We start from the raw sequence: 18,364 nt of genomic DNA on the forward strand, positions 1-18,364 counted from the left end.
GTATTTTTGGCTTACAGTGTGGTCGGAGCTGCCATCTTTCTATAAATCTTGGTGTGTGTGTGTGTGGAGTGCTGGCGTTGTTTCAATAAGTGGATTGATTGGATGTATGGCTGTATCATGATTGGTAGATTGCTGGCTGTGGGTCCGTTGTTGTTTCGTGTTGCAACGGCCTGGGTTTGGGTGGGGCTCGTTTGTTGACTAGGGATGGTTTCCAGATGTCTGGTAGACGGGAGGTATCATCACGTTTATTCATGTCGTGGGGGTGTTTTTCTATTTCGATAGCTTCCATAATTATTTTCTTGTTGAAGTGTTCAGTTTTGGAGATTAACCTGGTTCCTTCAAAATTAATTTCATGTCCTGTAGCTTTAAGGTGCTGGAAAAGGGAGGAAGTTTTTTCTTCTTCTCTGACTGCGTTCTTGTGTTCTGTGATGCGTGCATTTATTATCCTATTAGTTTGTCCAATGTATGTTGCAGGGCAGATTTTGCATGGTATTTCGTAGACTCCTTGGTTTTCTAGCTGGATTTTGTCTTTGGGGTTTCTTAAGATGTTAGCTATTTTTTGGTCAGTGTTGAAGGCTGTCTTGATATTGTGTTTGTGGAGAATTTTGCTGATTTTATCTGTGGTGTCTTGATGTAAGGGAGAAGGGAGAAGCAGTTGTCCTGTTCAGTGTCTCTGTCTCTGTCTCTGTCTCTATCATCTATCATCTATCTATCTATCTATCTATCTATCTATCTATCTATCTATCTATCTATCTATCTATCATCTATCATCTATCTATCTATCTATCATCTATCTATCTATCTATCTCTATCGATATATCTATCTATCTATCTATCTATCTATCTATCATCTATCTATCTATCTATCTATCTATCTATCTATCTATCTTCTATCTATCTATCTATCTATCTATCTATCTATCTATCTATCTATCTATCATCTATAATATGCTGGTTTTGTTGTCTTTGGGTCTTTTCCCGTGTAAGATTGAGATTGTCTTGGCAACGTTTCAGCAAGATCTCACTTGCCATCTTCAGGCTTTGGGCTTGAATATATATATTTGTGTTGTATTTGTGCTGATAAATAAATAAAGGGAAATAAAGGCATACCAGGGGTTGTAACACAAAGATAGATAGATAGATAGATAGATAGATAGATAGATAGATAGATAGACAGACAGACAGACACAGAGAGACAGAGAGAGAGACAGACAGACACACAGAGAGAGAGAGACAGACACAGAGAGAGACAAACAGACAGACAGACAGAGAGACAGAGAGAGAGACAGAGAGAGAGATAGAGAGAGACAGAGACAGACAGACAGACATAGATCACACACATACACACACAGAGAGAGCTTGCAAGACAGTGGATTAGCTTAAACAAGAATGAAGGTTTAGAAGAAGAATAAATGAAAACAGATTTTCCTTTAGTAAGGAGACAAAATCCATTGATTCTTGAACTATGTATAAGGAATAAAGAGTCATTCAGAAGCAAATGCCGTAAAGTATTAAAATACTCACTGTTTTTGAAGAAACGAGAGCAGTTATATCATGATACAGTATGTTCATAAAATACCAGAAAATTTAAATTTATTAAACCCATTTGCAAACTCTGAATAAGGGAGTGTGGAATGATCAAGTCCTCAAATATTCAGGGTTTTTCTCAACAAACAAACCAAACAGGAAATAAAAGGAATAAGTGGGGGGAAAGTGGCATGGATGAAGTACTTGGATGACACATAATGGATTGAAGTTCGGAATATAAAACAACATTGTCTCGAACATAAAACATTATCTGGACAATGTTGCTTGCAGCTACTCTGAATAATTCTAATACTTTCTTGCGATTCTCTGCTGTTCTAAGTTGCTACTTTTCTCTTTAACATTTCATTAACATTTCTGCCACTGACATTGGAAAACAGCAGTATATTCTAAGAAGATATCACATTTGTTGTGGGTGCTATACAATCATTTTTTTTCTATTTCACAATTCTCTAGCTAGAAATTGTCTGTAAATTTTCAACATAATATAAACTATTATGATTTGACCATAATAACAGGAGGGCCTAATAAGTGACTTCAAATTATTTAAAAATTATCCTATCACTTTCCTATTTTCTGGGGATACCATTGCTGGTAATCAAGCTGTTTGCAGCTCTGTATTTATTTTTTACTTTTGAAAATAAAGCAAGAAAAAGTTAAGTTACCTTCAATGAAAACTGATAGATGGGATTGATTTTGCTTAGATCCTGAATGACAAAATAAAGAAGAGAAGCTCTTGCAGCTGCTGGTCTATAATACTCTCTGGCTTCATTAATATTAACTTCATTTTCTCTGGCTTCTGCAGCCTGTGAGATAACAACAAAGAAGGTATCATAATTATTGTTAGAGCAAATTCACAGTAATGTTTAAGCTGTAATCTTAAACAAAATTACTTAGGCAAAATCCCCATTGAGTTAAGAATGAGAACTGTAGAGAAGTAGTAGCATATAATTTACAGTGGTTAACTATTGAGCGGCTACATCTTTTTTTAAAAGAATGCTTTAAAATGGGAACTAAAATACTAGCATCTATAATGAATCTATATCACCATTCAGGACTGTTGATAAGATTTCAACAGTTTTGATAATAATATTACTTATGAATGATACAAAGGTCAAAAGTGCTAACTTCCAGTCCATAAGAAGCTACTGTATATAGTTATTTCAAGGAAGATAAGAATGATTAGATGAAAACTGCAAATAAGGAGCTGCAGGACTATACAAATCAGTTTCTGAAATAATATTGCTTACACGAAAATAGCAGCCTCAAATGATTAAAGTTAAATTCATGCTTTTTTCATCTTAATATTATAAAATATGATACGATACAATACAATATGATACAATACAATCTGGTGGCATAGTTAGAATGCAGTGTTACAAGCAAGCTCTGCACACAGCCTGGAGTTCGATCTCAATTGTGCTCAAGATTGACTCAGCTTTCCATCCTTCCGAGGTTAGTAAAATGAGGACACAGATTGTAAAGGTCAGTATGATGACATTGTAAACTGGGGTCCCTAATACCCTGGCCATGGCCCACTACCAGATTGTGGCCGGTTTGAAACTGGGCCATGGGAAAAATGGGCAAATGAATGCACGTGAAGCTTCACTTTCATGAATGGTAGGCAAGCATGCACAGCCATGTGAAGCTCCATTTAAAAGTACATTAATGGAGAAGGGTGGAATCACAACATCATAAGCATTTTAGGGATCAGTTTATGGTCCTTGAATGAGCGGAGGGTGCTTGAACTCACACATGAAGCTCCATTCATATGAGTGGAGCTTCACACATAAGCACAATTGCCTGCCACTCATTCAAGGACCTTAAACTGATTCCTAAAATGCTTATGATGTTGTGATTCCACCCTTCTCCATTAATCTACTTTTAAATGTTATGGGCCAATTGCTTTTAATATCACATTAACAAACACTGAGCATTTAAAAATGGCAGGTGCTTTGTCATTAGCCACTATAGTCAGCTCATCCAAGAAGCCAGAATGTATTATTTCCTATATTGGAGAGATCAAACTGCTAACATTTATGTCACAGGAAGGAAGGAGATTCACATAGTATATCTGGATTTGTCTTCAGATAAAAAAATGTATTTGCAGTTAACAAAATCAAAGCCTAAAGCTGCAGTACCTTGAATTCTATCTCTGCCGCCATTAATTTTGTGGTTTCAAGTTTCTCCACAAGTTCAGTATCTCCCAAGAAGCTGCCTTCAGCAGCAGAAAGGCGAAAAAGTAGATCATCTTCTAAGACCTTCAATTGAATTTTGAAATCATTCTGTTGTTTTGTCAGAAGAGACTAGGAAACATAATGAAAAGTGGGATTATTATCAAATCAATTTGACTCCATCTCTCTGTCCGCAGTCAAGAACTGTTCAGTAATCTACATTTTACACTGTAGGATTCAAACTTGTTAGATATTTTAGTTACATATATAAACACATTTCTTTTGTATTTATTCTAATTAACTGTGATTTCTGTATTCTACGTGCTGCCTATGACCAAATAAAGATTTTGTTGTTGTTGTTGATGACGACGACAATGACAATGGTGTCTATATTTGCAAGAACTGGCAGGAATTGCAACTGAACAGTAACAAACAGCCTATCTTGCCTAGAACATGATAAATGATTAGCATCAGTGATGTTTGATGATGTATGATGAGTATATTGTCATACATAAAGGCTGCATTCAAGAAGTACAGGTAATCCTCAGCCTACGATCTTTTGTTTAACAAGTGTTCAGAGTTATGATAGGGCTGATAAAAGTAAGTTATAACCAGCCTTTGCACCTATGATTATTGCAGAATTCTGCAGTTACATGATCAACATTTGAGTACTTGGCAATGGGCATATATTTACAATAGTTGTAGTGTCTCAGAGTCATGTGATCACTGTCTGTGACCTTCCCAACCAGCTTTTAACAGGCTAAGTCAATGGGGAAATTCAACTATGCAACTTCCACTCTTCTGCCAGCTGTTTACTTGATATATTATTTTAACATCTAATTTATCATTAATTTGAGTTTGTATCTTTATCCTTTTATATCAGAGATGGTATTTAGCAGGTTCTGACCAATTCTGGGGAACTGGTGGCAGAAATTTTGAGTAGTTCCGAGAACCGGTAAATACCACCACTGACTGGCCTCACCCCCTCTATTCTCTGCCTCCCGAGTCCCAGATGATCAGGAAGAAATGGGGATTTTGCAGTAACCTTCCCCCGCCATGCCCACCTAGACATGCCCACCAAGCCACAGAACCAGTAGTAAAAATTTTTTGAATCCCACCGTTTATATTATTATATGGATTGCAAGGTGATTATCATGTCATAAAAATAAATAAATAAATAAATAAATAGCGGAATCTCATCAACTGCGTGATACCATAGCATCATGTGGGTTTACCTTGACTGTCTCCAACTCTGGTCGTTCAATACCAACAACGTCAGCCAACAACTGGTCTTCCAACCCATCCTTTGTGACTGTGAAATTAATTAAAGTGGTCTGAGCCTGCAGCTCTGGTTTGTAGTGGGGGTTGGCCAGCTTAGTGTGAAGAATGAGACGGAAATTCTTGTTGAATTCGCATTCTCTGTCTTCAATTTTGATATACCTGAGATTGATTAAAATGAAAATCATTACAATATTGAGTCCTCAAAAAATGCAAAAATGCCAAAGGAGGCCAAGCATGACTCACATTATTATAAATAAAGCTGATGCTGTGCTTTAGTTTTCAACATGCAGCTTTCCATAAGATTTTTTTTAAAAAAGAGAACCAGTTTTAAGAAAAATTAAATTCACATGGGGATTTATCATTCCCTATTTAAAAACTTGTAAGTGCCATTGAAAGTACACAGCTTATTTAAAGTATAGGAGAAGGGAAAACAAATACACAAATATAATATATTGGGGAAAAATACAAATAAAATTCTAGCCACCTGTCATTCACCAATCATTCTAGTTTTCAGCCAGTTTAAAAAGCTAGGTTTTAAGATCTGTTTTGAAGGACGGCATCAAAAGAAAAGCATATTTGAAGCCAAGCAAGTTTGTCAATGATGATAATCTAGTAGGTGGGGGCAACTACAAAGAAGGCTTTACTGCAGGATCACACTAGATGGCACTGTTTAATCTTTGGCACCCAGAGCATGCCCATCTGATCAGACAGAACCTAAGAAAAGTGGTTTCACAAATAGAGAGTAATATGCTAAAGCCAATCCTAAATCTGGTACCAAACTATATTTTGAAATATTGTTCAGACAGAATTTTTTAAAAATAATTTAAACATTGTTGTACAGTTTGAATATGTCATAAAATGTCTATTTACAGAACATATGCTGAACTTCAATAAGCACTCCACTGCAAGGGAAAATGGAAGAATGATTTCAGAAATTGGCGATAGAACAAAGAGGGCAATTTTGTAACTCACTGTTTTCCTTTATTTACAGAGAAACTTACCTGGGGAACAATTTCATGCTATTGCGATGCTAAAATGGCTCATTTTAAAATGAGATCTGGAGCCTTGCACTAAAATTGTACTTTATATGTGCTCAATCCTCAGAAGTGATAAATTATTACCAATTTTTGTGGTTATCAGCTATGAAAGACAAGCACTCCACAATGATTCAGTGAGTTTTATCACTATAGCTATGTTGGGGGTTTTATTTAATTGCAGATTTGGGGAAAATAAATGTTTGTGCTATTGCTCTCTTATGGTTCAGCTACGATAGCAGCCAAAGAAATAGAGGGGAAAAGGATGACAGAATTAATTCATCCAATTCAATAAAAGACATTTATGTAGAGGTTAACTCTGGAATTCAAGGTATGGTAATCATGGATTTTTTTTCCAGTATCCAACACAGCTGATGTGAATGGAATCTTTAGAGAAGCTCTGATAGAGCAGATCCTTCACCTCCACATACTGAAATACTGTATTTTTCAGAGTATAAGACACACCAGAGAATAAGACGCACCAAGATTTTGAAGAGGTAAATTTTTAAAAAAAGTTTTTGCACTCTGCAGGCCTCCCAAAACCTCTGCATGCATCATTTTTTGTGGAAAAACAAGGCATGCAGAGAGTTTGGGAGGCCTACAAAATGCTCCTGAGGGCTGGGGGGGGGGGAGGAGATAAAAATGGATAAAAATGGCCAAAAATGCTGTATTCAGTGTATGAGACATACCCAGATTTTCACCCTCTTTTATTGGGGAAAAAGGTGTATCTTATACTACGAAAAATATGGTATATATATTGGCCATTCTAGGATCTTTGTAAGACAATGGACGAATATCTCTCTCCAACTATACCTACTTACACATTATATCTTCCATTGTAACCTTGTAGCAAATATTTTAAATACACAAATATTGATGTGCAGAAAGAAAAATGCAAAGCTAAACAATAGATTTTTTGGTCTTTGCTCTTATGTGACTCTTTAATGCATGCATGAATAGAAAGAGTAAAGAATTAATGTAAATGACCATTGTCTTACCTGAAGGGTCCTTTTCAGGGCGCTGCAACGGAGAGTCCAAAGAAGGGTTAAACACAGCCAATCTGCCCAGAACTGAATTGAAACTTTAAGCCACGCCTCTGGTGCCGACTCTCCTCAGATTTATTCAATGAAGACGTGGAACAGTTGCGCGCTGAAACTTCAACTGGAAGTCTAATATGGAACAAGTCAAAAATAGTCCAACAACAATAACAGAAACAACAAACAACACTGTGACTTCACAAACACCAGCGGAGAATAGACCCCAGGGCGGGGTGGACTCTCCGTTGCAGCGCCCTGAAAAGGACCCTTCAGGTAAGACAATGGTCATTTTCCAGGGCGCTGCTCTGGAGAGTCCAAAGAAGGGACATGCCTAAGCTAACTGTCACTAGGGCGGGAAGGCTCAGCCATCAGGGTCGCTCCGCTGGTATGGATGCCCTGAAGAACATGCCTCCCAAAGGCCCCTTCCGCCGATGCAAAACTGTCCAGTTTGTAATTTCGGACAAATGGAGACAGAGAAGTCCAGGTGGCCGCCTTGCAGATCTCTTCAATCGGTGCCTGTGTAGACCAGGCAGCTGTGGTGGCGGCGCTTCTAGTCGAATGTGCTGTGATATTGCGAGGCACAGGAACGGACTGTAAAACGTGGGCAAGCGCAATGCAGGCTCGCAGCCATCCGCCGATGGTAGATGAAGAGACCTTCTTGCCTTGAGAGCTGGTTGAAAGGAGACGAATAGAGATTCGGATTTCCGAAAACTGGCCGTGCGTTTGATGTATCTGCGAATAGTCCTGCGCACATCCAGCATGTGCCAGCGCTTTTCCCTCGGGTGCCGAGGATGCGGACAAAAATCCGGAAGGACCACCTCCTGCGCCCGATGAAACCCGGAATTGACCTTCGGACTGAAGGAAGGGTCCAGCCTCAGGATTACTCTGTCGTTACGAATGAGACACAAGTCCTCTCTGACTGACAGGCAGCCAGTTCCGATATGCGACGAGCAGACGTGATAGCGACCAGAAAAACCGTCTTGAATGTGAGGTGTCTGAGACTGGCCATCTTAATGGGCTCAAACGGGAGCCCGATGAGGGACCGCACACTACATTGAGATCCCAAGATGGGTATCTGTGGACCACTGGGGGTCTCAGGTTGGTCGCTCCCCTGAGGAAACTGCGGATGGTCGGATTCCGGCCAAGAGATGCGTAGCCCTCAACTGAGAGGATGGTTGACAGGGCTGCCGCCTGGCGCCTCAGGGTGTTAGGTGCCAGGCCCTTGTCCAAACCTTCCTGCAGGAAGTCCAGGATGACAGGAACCGAAGCAAGGGGCGCAGACGTACCATGAGCCGTGCACCAGCTGGCGAAGAATTTCCAAGTGGCGTCGTAGATGCGCGTCGTGGACTGCCGTTGTGACTCTTGGATGGTGCCAATCACCTTGTCTGACAACTTGCCTCTGCTTAGGAGATCCCTCTCAAGTGCCAGACGGCCAGCTGCAGCCACTGGGGTTCTGGATGTTGAAGGGCCCCCTGGCTGAGAGAGATGTCCTGTGGAGGAATCCGCCACGGTGGTGTGATCGAAAGACTCACCAAGTCTGCAAACCAGCTTCTCCTGGGCCAGTACGGTGCTACCCGCAGCACCTCCGCCTCCTCTGCTAGGATCTTCCTGATGACTCTGGGAAGAAGAGGTAGCGGGGGAAAAGCGTAAAGCAGACCTTTCGGCCACGGGCAGTGCAGCGCGTTGACTCCTTCCGCCCTCGGGTCGTGGAACCTTGTGAAGAACTGCGGAAGATGCGCGTTGGCCGCGTTGGCGAACAGGTCCACCAGCGGGAGGCCGAACCTCTGGGACAGTTGCTGGAACAGCAGCGGATGTAGACGCCACTCCGAGTGGTCGACTGTGGATCTGCTCAGCCAGTCCGCCTGGGTGTTGCTCGTGCCCGAGATGTGCTCCGCCTGAAGAGAAAGGAGATACCTCTCCGCCCATCGACCCAAGAGCTCCGCCTCCTTCATCAGGGATCTGGAGCGCGTTCCCCCCTGTCGATTGATGTGCGCCTTGGTGGCGACATTGTCTGTCATGATGCGCACGTGGTGGCCCTGAACGGTGCTCTGGAAGCGCTTCAGCGCAAGCCTGACTGCCCTCAGCTCCAGCCAGTTGATGCTGTGAGCGGCTTCGGAAGGGGACCACCTGCCCTGTGCGAGCTGGTTGTGGCAGTGGGCCCCCCAACCGAACAGGCTGGCATCCGTTGTGATGGTGAGCCTGACTGGCTCCTTGAATGGCGACCCCTTTAACAGGGCCGGAGACAACCACCACTTAGAGAGCGACGTACCTCTGCTGGAACTGGAATCAGTCTTGTTGAGCTGCTTTCGTTTGTTCTTTGATATGGAAGCAGGAGCCACTGAAGGGGACGGGAGTGAAGTCTCGCCCAAGGCACGATTGACAGGCACGAGATCATCTTGCCGAGGAGCTGTGAGAGCTGAACCACCTTGACTAGACGTGACTGCTGCACCTGAACGACCATCTCCCGAAGGCTGGCCACCCTTTCCGGGGACAGGGATACCGTGCCAGAGGTGGTGTCGATGACGGCCTCTAGATGCTTCAGTCTGGTCGTGGGAACGAGATGACTTTTTTCCAGGTTGATGGTGAACCCGTGGTCCCGGAGGTAATGGAGGCCCGCGTAAGAGAACCTCAGGAACTTGCGGTGGGCTTTGCGGATAGGGATGTGGAGGTAGGCCTCTTTGAGGTCTATGGACGTTAGTATATCGCCTGGCCTGATGCCCCCAAGATGGACTGGAGGGACTGCATCTTGAACCTGCGATATGTCACGTGGTGATTGAACCTCTTTAGATCTAATATCCCCCTCCACCCTCCTGAGTTTTTGGGGACCAGAAACAGGATGGAGTAAAACCCTCTTCCTTCCTGGCCTGCTGGGACAGGTTCTATGGCCCTGATCTCCTTGAGGTGCCTTATCTCCTGTTCCATGAGGGATCTTTTGACTAACCCTGAGGGAACTGGACACCGGATGAAGTGGCGGGGAGGGGGGGACCAGAATTCTAAAGTGAGACCCATGCGGACCGTTTGAAGAACCCACTGGTCCGACGTGGTCTGCTCCCATTTGGCGTGGAACAACTGCAACCGCCCTCCTATGGGAGCTGACCTGTGATGGTCATTTATACCTCCTAAAGGGTCGGGAGCCGGAGCCCCCCCGAAATGGCCACTTGGAGAAGTGCTGCTGGTGACCTCTGTCTCGAAAGGACTGACGGTCCTGAGACCGCTCACCCTGCTGGGGATACGCCCGATGATAGGGGGCGGAGCTGGTGGAGGGCTCATTGTTCCGAAAGGCCTCCCTCCTGTAAGAGCCAGGACCTTTACGATCAGGCTTTTTGGTGACTGATGGCATCACTTTCTTTTTGTCCTTGTTTTCCACAAGGACTGGATCAAGGACCTCACCAAATAGCTTGTCCCCTTTAAAGGGGGCAGTAACAAGCTTCCATTTGGAGCGCATATCCACATTCCAGTGCCTAAGCCACAGGAGGCGTCTGGAAGTAACATTAGACGCTAGGGCACGCGAGGCAAACTTAGCAGCATTCAGAGTGGCATCAGCAGTGTACTCTGTGGCTGCCATGATTTTATTGATATCCTGCCTGACTTTAACGTCCTTGGCAGGTATCTTCCTCAACAACTGCCTCAGCCACAGGAGAGCCGCCCTGGAGAAAAAGGAGGCTGAAGCGGAGGACTTAATGGCCCATGCAGCTGCCTGATGGGTCTTGTGACAAGCAGTTTCGGTTCTCTTGTCCTCAGCCTTGAGCCCCTCCAACAGGTCAGGAGGGAGCACAGAAGAGGAGGTAAGAGCCGCTACAGGGGGATCGATAGGAGGGAGCTTGAGCAGCTCCTCCAGGCTGGCATCCACCGTATATAGCTTCTTGTCATGGCTGCTGGGGGTAGCCATGATAGCTGGCTGCGCCCACTGTCTTTGAACTAAATTGAGGAACATCTTGGTACAGGAACTATTTCCTGGACCGAAATGGGTTCCTCAAAGAGATTCCCAGATAGATCATCAGGGTCTACAACCACCTGAGCTGGGGGGGTGGACCCCATGTGAGTTGAGATCTTAGCCTTATCTAAAATGGTTTTGAAATTATCCAAATTAAATAAGCCTGAAAAGGCCGGCTTTTTGGCGGGGCTTGCCTCATCCCCAGAGAATTCAGCTTCCTGCCTAGGAAGAAATTCCTCTTCTTCCTCCCAGTCTGACTCATCAGAGGCCACTGAAGAATGCAGGGACAGAGGTGGAAGGCTAGGAGTCATCTCTCTGGAATCCTCCTGGGGTTGCAAATGGTGGGTCTTGCGAGTGCGCTTGCCACCTTTTCGCATGCCTGCCTCAATGCCCTGGGAAATGGCCCTGTTAATTATTTCCTGCATTTCAGTGGATAGGTTAGGCCCTTGGGCCTCAATGGGGCGAACCCTTTGAGTGGGCCCGGGGATCGGCTGTTGAGGGGCTAAGGGCCCCATTGGAGCTGGTCCCTCCTCCATATCAGAGGGACAGGCAAAGAGATCAGCCTGATCAGCCATGGAATGGCCTGGAGAAGTTGCCATGGCCAAGGAATCCCCTTCTTCTTCACTATCAGAAATGGGGCCTCCCTGGGCTGGAGGAATTTCCCTGGAGGGCTCCCCAGGAGACACCGAAAGGGAAGATTGGGCCTGCTGTTGGGCTTTGGAAAACTGTTTTTCTAAGGCCTTCTGTCGCCTTAATGCATCTTTGTCTAGGCCTGAGCCCTGCTTGGGGCCATGCCTGGAGTAAGGCTTACTCCCTCTAATGGCCTCCCTGGCAGCTTTCCCGGCCTGTCTTACAGGGGCTCTGGAAGAGACACCCTCAGAAGTCTCAGGGACCTGATCTGCCATGGTAACAATCACTGGTTGGGGCAGTAGGGGGATGGGAAACCACCACTCACCACCTCCAGAAAGCCCACCGCAGCACGATGCTCCTGAGGAGACAGAGAAACTGCAAGGCCTGAAGTAGCTTGGAATTTCTTAGGCGTGAGCAGAATTCGCTCCCAGCGCCTGCAGGAGAGTAAAGGAGGTGACCCAGCAGGCCACGATCCCACGCCGCTATCACTTGCTTGGATTGGGGCCCAGGTCGCCGGTCACACCGGGCAAGTCTGACTCCACGCGGCTCCTGCAAAGAGCCAGGCACCAGGCAGCTGCGGCAAAAACTTTTAAAAGTAAAGCCGGAAGATTGCGCAATCCAAAATGGCGGCCGGAACTCACCGGAGCTTTGTGCGCCAATTTTAAAGAGGGAAGAAGCCAAAACGGCTGCCCTGGAAGCCCACGCAGCAATTTGACTTGCTAGAAGCACAAATTGCAACGGAGGGCTTCCAGTGGGAATCGGCCCCCAGTAGGGGTGCCCCAACAGCGCTGGCGTCGGCACTCCGACCCACGCGCTTCCCCCAACAGCTGCCTGCGGCTTCTAGGAGCCAGAGCAAAGCCCCAGACTCCAGGAGAGCCGAAAGGGTGAGAAAAACCCAATTAAAAAGGGAAAAAAACAAACTTAAATTTAAACTCACCAGCCTGCTCTAAAAATCCTTAAATATACTGTTTTAAAAAATTATTCTTCCTCTGGAGAGTCCAAGGAATCAATCTTAGAACTGGAGAAAATCTTAAAGCACGTCTACTGGGCTAGCTGAATTGAAAAAATCTGGGGAGAGTCGGCACCCAGAGGCGTGGCTTAAAGTTTCAATTCAGTTCTGGGCAGATTGGCTGTGTTTAACCCTTCTTTGGACTCTCCAGAGCAGCGCCCTGGAAAACAATTATTTCAGAAATCATTGTAACCTAATTAACAGAGCTTCTCCGCTTAGTACAAGAAGACGATATTATCAGAGAATACTTATGAGAATCCAAAGACTTGTTGAAATATGAAAAAGCAGAAAACCTACTAAAGAAAGTCCATCAACTATATGTCCTCTGATAATGCAGAGAGTGAATTGTAATGGATCAGATATAGAGATAATTTGTTACTTGCAATCATAGCAAACAGAATCTATAAGTTTACCAAAGCAGTGGAAAAAAATAAAAGGTAAAAGATGAACACATTTGCATCAGGTTCAAGGTAAACAGTAACATTTTATGTAGAGCAACTGCATTGTCTTGCATGAAGTGACACCAAAGAAAAAATTATCTCAGCTAGAAAGAAAATGCTATTTAGTGACAAACAGAACAAAAACAGTTTTCAATATTGTTCCATTTGGAGTATAAGGTATGTTTGGTATGTAATCGGCACAGGAATTTGGTTTGAAGAGTCCTCCTAATCACGGTATGTAATGATTTCTTTCACCAAAAGCATGTGTAGAAAGTTCAAACTTACTATCAATACTCAAGTAAGAATTATTTGTATGTACTGCAAATGAAATTGGCTTAAGGTTCCTAAACATGGATTGGGCACTTTATAGTTTATAGGCATGTTATAAAGAGATGGGCAGGGCTGGCTCTAAGTTTGGTGTAATTCATAATATAATCTATTCTGGTTGGCTTCATCATATGACAACATATCTGAGATCTGGATGACTTACATGATGGTTAAAAAAGACTCCTAATGTATTTGTCAGTAAAACTTCAGCAAGAACACAGATAAAGCAGTCTTGAGAGCGAGATTGCATTTTTCTATCTGGCAATTTGGTGTTGCCACAGCATGACTGAAGTTCTTTTAGAGTTATGCTAGTGTATTTAAGGATGACAATTGCTTCACAGAGACAGTAGAGACTCTTTTGTTTCTTTGATTACATATAAGCCGATTTAGAGGAATAGTGAAGTAACCCCCACTATTTATAGCATTGTCCAAACTTTCTTAGTCTAACTTTGTCTAACTCTCTCCCAGGGCTATTTTCTGGCAATCATCAGCTCTGTTGCTTAGCTACCAATTCCCCCCTTTCTATTCCTCCACCCCTCTCATGTTTCACTATGAAAGAGAGATGGGGAAGGAATTGCCTGAGTCCCTTTGGGCTGTGCTTAAAGTTTTCATCCTGCTTTTTTCAGATCTTGTATGCTGTCCCTCAGCATAGATTTTGTGTGATGCATCTAACTGGGTCTTCTGTCTAGTCCTTCCTTGCCTAGAGTTTGCAGACATCTCAATACACAATACAGAATAGAGCTGGAAGGAACCTTGAAGATCTTCTAGTGCAACCTCTTCTTCAAGAGAAGGCCACTCCTTCTCCAGTCTCTTCTTAAAAGCTTCCAGTGATGAAGCACCTACAACTTCTGAAGGCAAGATATTCCCCTGATTAATTGTTCTCACTGTTAGGAAGTTTCTGCTTAATTCTAGGTTGCTTCTCTCCTTGATTTTGTTCCTCTTGATTGATCTTGATCATGTTTAAATGATCAAACCACTGATCAAAATCAATTGATTTGATTGATCAAGCAATTGATTAAACAAAATATAAGACTGATTAATCTTGTTCCTTCTGTCCCCATCTGCCTTAATTTTGGTGTGACACATATCTCTATCTGGATTTTTACTTCTCTTCTGGAGAAAAGGCTCCAGCTGACATCTTTATTCTCTTCTCCCTCTGGAATGAGAAAGTGGAAACTACACATCATGCTGTCTCTCTCCAGCCACCAACTTCCTGAACAGTTTTTCCAAAGGCGTTTTCTGCCTTGATGCTTCAAAGTGTACAGACTCAAATGTAGCAATGTCTCTATCTTTTCTCTCTTCTTCTTTCTCATTCCCTTTACATGAGCCCCAACAACTGAGGTAGTGCCTGCCTTCTCTGCGCTTTAAATCCAAAGATTTATGCTGTATGCCAATCAAAATATTGTCCCATCCTCCCACAATACTTGGGGCTGGCATTCAGGGCTGTTCATCTACCCTCATACGAGCACAGCTGCATTCCAAGGTCACATTTGAGCTGCTCCTCCCCACCTTTTCTTTCCTTCTACTGAACCACAACAGCACAACAACAGCAGCCTGGCCACAAACCCTATGCCGAAGGATGCATATTATCCATACATAAACATAATGGTTCCAGACCTTTGAGTGTGGTGCTTGGAGATGCTTCCATGTTTTCAGACTTTAAATAGTACTAATGGAAATCTGGATGCTGAAAACACTGTAATCTTGTATTTCAGGATTTTCCTTCATAACTTTTTATGTTACAATAACTTCCAAAAAGTAAAGGCAGGATATAATTTTAAAAAGTTGCTTCACAGATCATGAGGTTTGCTAATATGCAAAGCCAGTAAATTTGCTTTGGAAGGTGCATATGCTGATAAATCTTTCCAGTAATACTTTCTGTCGATTGATATCACAAGATATATTTTATTTAAAATTAGGATTGTCTGAAGCTCAGTAGATCTAATTATTTGTAATTACCTAGTTGTTGTCAGTATGTGGCCCTTTTATGACAGCAATAGCTGTAGTAGGTCAGGTTCATCTGTATATCTTTTCAAACATAGGATTAATGTACTATTGATAAAACCATTACTAGAACCAAATTAAAGTCTGAGCTGATGTATTGGTCCATAGGGTGCTGTCAGACATGAAAGAAGTAATTAGTATTCATTACTTCATACTGTGCAACATTCCAATTATTAATGAACTTCAAACTGTTGATCTGCATCAAATCTATCATAAGCATCTTTCTTTATTACAAGGGGATTGGAGAGTGTGAGTGAGAGTAGAAGAAATACTAACAAAATTACTGAAATAAACAAAAAGTACAACCTGCTTAAAATGCTGTAAATATGGTTTGCCTGTTTTCACTCTCTGTAGCCTCAGAATTTAGGGTAAATTCAACAACTAGTCATAGACTAGATTGAAAAGAACAGATGGAAAGAGCTTCAGTATAGAACAAATGAAGACTGTTTTGTTCCGCAGACAGAATAAGCCTCGTCTCTTGCAGCAAAACATCACTTAAGAGATGTTTGTGTTTATTATGATACCTGCTTCAGATGGATGAAATATAGTCTTTTTGTGCCAGCTTGCAGAAGACAATCCACACACATACAGATATTATTTCTATTTGAAACATTAATCACTTATTGTCAACTAGGACTGTGGTAAATAATTATTATCTTATCTACACTTAAGCTTTGCAAGAAATGACAATAAATTATATTTTTTGTACTTCATGGGCTTGGATTGCACTGTAAATATAACTATATTTACTTTGTTTATGTTTGAGCTTTTCATACAAATTCTCATTTCTAACAACTATTTCTAACAATTCAATACCTTTTTGGTATGACAATTTATCATTTTCTGTACCTGTATAAAATGTAGGAGTGTATCTGTCCATCACATCCAGACTGAAAGTATATCACATAAATATTAAAGAATTGATCCTACTTCAGAAAAGCAAATATAATATATCCAGGAGTGGGCTGCTATGGGTTTGCCTGGGTTCAGGAGAACCCATAGTTAAAATTATGGCTGGTTTAGGGAACCTCCAAATTCTACTCCTGGCTGGTTCCTCCCACCCCACCCCTTCCCTCCCTCCCACCCCACCCCTCCCAGGATTCTCCACACAGGCCGTTTTAGGTGCGAGATAAGTGCAGAGCCCACATGGAGGCTCAGAGAGGGGGAAAATGGGCCTCCCAGAAGTTCCAAAAGGCCAGAAATGGGCCTCCGGAGAGCCGCCGGAACCTGGGAGAGGCAGTTTTTACCCTCCCAGAAGCTTGTGGAAAACATCTGGAGCCTGGGGAAGGTGAAAACGACCCCCCCCATGGTTCAGGAGGCTGACTAGGCCATGGCCACCATGATCGCCCAGCAACCGGCCAGAGAACCTATTGCTGAAATTTTTGAAGCCCACCCCTGAATATATCTGCTAATTTCAATGTCACCCAATCTTTGAATGTGTAACTTAATGGACACACACATATATATGTATATACCATATTTTTCAGAATATAAGATGCACCGGAATATAAGACACAGCAAGATTTTGTAGAGGAAAATTTTAAAAAACGTTTTTGCACTCTGCAAACCACTCAAAAACAGCCCATTTTTTGCAAAAATGGGCCTATTTTTTTTCAAAAAAAGGGCATGAATAGCCCTTAGGACACTTGTAGAATGCTCCTCAGGGGTGGGGGTGGGTGGGCAAAAATGAGCAAAAAATGGCTCATTTTTTGCAAAAACGGGATAGTTACTGGATAGTCTTTAGGAAGATTATAGAGTGCTGCTGGGGGTGCAAAAACAGGCCATTTTTTGCTCATTTCTGCTCTCCCCAGCCCCCAGGAGCTCTCTGAAAGCCTTCTAAAAGCTGTGCACAGCCATTTTGGTGAAGGGGGCAGAGTTTCGAGAGGCAAAAAATGCTGTATTCAGTGTATAAGATGCACCCAGATTTTCAGCTTCTTTTTTGAGGGAAAAAGATGTGTCTTATACTCCGAAAAATACAGTATACACACACACACACAATTATATATAATTTTGTTGGAAACTGCAACTTTTACTTCTATTTTCTTTGAAAAGGGTTTATTTTCCCAACTGAAGAGTCAGAGATGAATGAGTACAATAAAAATCCTGCTCAGTTATTAAATTTACTAAGTTTACATCACTACTCATGAGTCTTAATGATCTCAGGGAGATATATTGGAGAAAGTTTTAGCTTCTTGGAATAAGTAATAAATTGCTTAATTAAATAGTATCATAATACACATCTTTAAAAGTTATTCCAACTACTGTCTGGCAAAGTATACAAAATAGTTTCCATTAAGCTATCAAGGTGCAGTCAATACATTTAGAAAACTCTAATTTAACATTAGCCAAAAGCATAATTCATCTAATAAACACATCCTAGGATGATGCAACATGGTAGTAGCGCCCTATAATTTTTATTTGAAATTGATAACAGCAATAGTACTAGATGATGGTGTGGGTGATATCTCAATGACACTGAATATGCCTTATGGGCAAAGAACTCATGTTTTAGCATCTAAAGATGCTGGAAGAATTCTTGCTTCTTGGCAAGGTTAACTGGTTCTTAAACCCAGTTTAAGAACTGGTACTTCTAAAAAGCAGTAAATCATATTGCTTTGATTAGCGGCTACTCATAAGAATGTATATTTGGTAAGGCTAAGAAAATCTGGAGTATTTAGTTCATTAGTGCAGTCACATCAACAGCAAATCCAAAATCTGCCATCCAGCCTGCATCTAAGAGCTCTGGGATATCATTCCCTTCTTACAGAGCGTTTGAATCTCTACTCTCACATCCCGTAATCTTTTAAGCATTTTACCCAGGCTGAAACAGTCTCATGCTCCTCCAGAAGTACAGCAAACTGTCTGTAATTATATGTTCTTGCCCCAATAAAGTTAACTATTTTAGATACAACATCAGTAACATGGTTAATTTTTAGCACTGACTTATAC

General features: G+C 42.4%; 1 protein-coding gene across 1 annotated transcript in view; it reads right to left on the reverse strand.

Annotated features, from left to right (window-relative positions):
- Window positions 1-18,364, reverse strand: part of DNAH11 (dynein axonemal heavy chain 11) — a 190,316-nt gene that overhangs the window by 28,526 nt on the left and 143,426 nt on the right. Inside the window, exons 66-68 of the mRNA XM_081971445.1 lie at window positions 4,955-5,159; window positions 3,687-3,851; window positions 2,211-2,351 (exon numbers count right to left, since the gene is read on the reverse strand). Of these exons, the coding sequence (XP_081827571.1) occupies window positions 2,211-2,351; window positions 3,687-3,851; window positions 4,955-5,159 (511 nt within the window). The remainder of the gene's footprint in view (window positions 1-2,210; window positions 2,352-3,686; window positions 3,852-4,954; window positions 5,160-18,364) is intronic.

The sequence above is a fragment of the Natrix helvetica genome, assembly GCF_964273705.1.
Source record: "Natrix helvetica genome assembly, chromosome: Z".
In the NCBI taxonomy this organism is placed as follows: Eukaryota; Metazoa; Chordata; class Lepidosauria; order Squamata; family Natricidae; genus Natrix; species Natrix helvetica.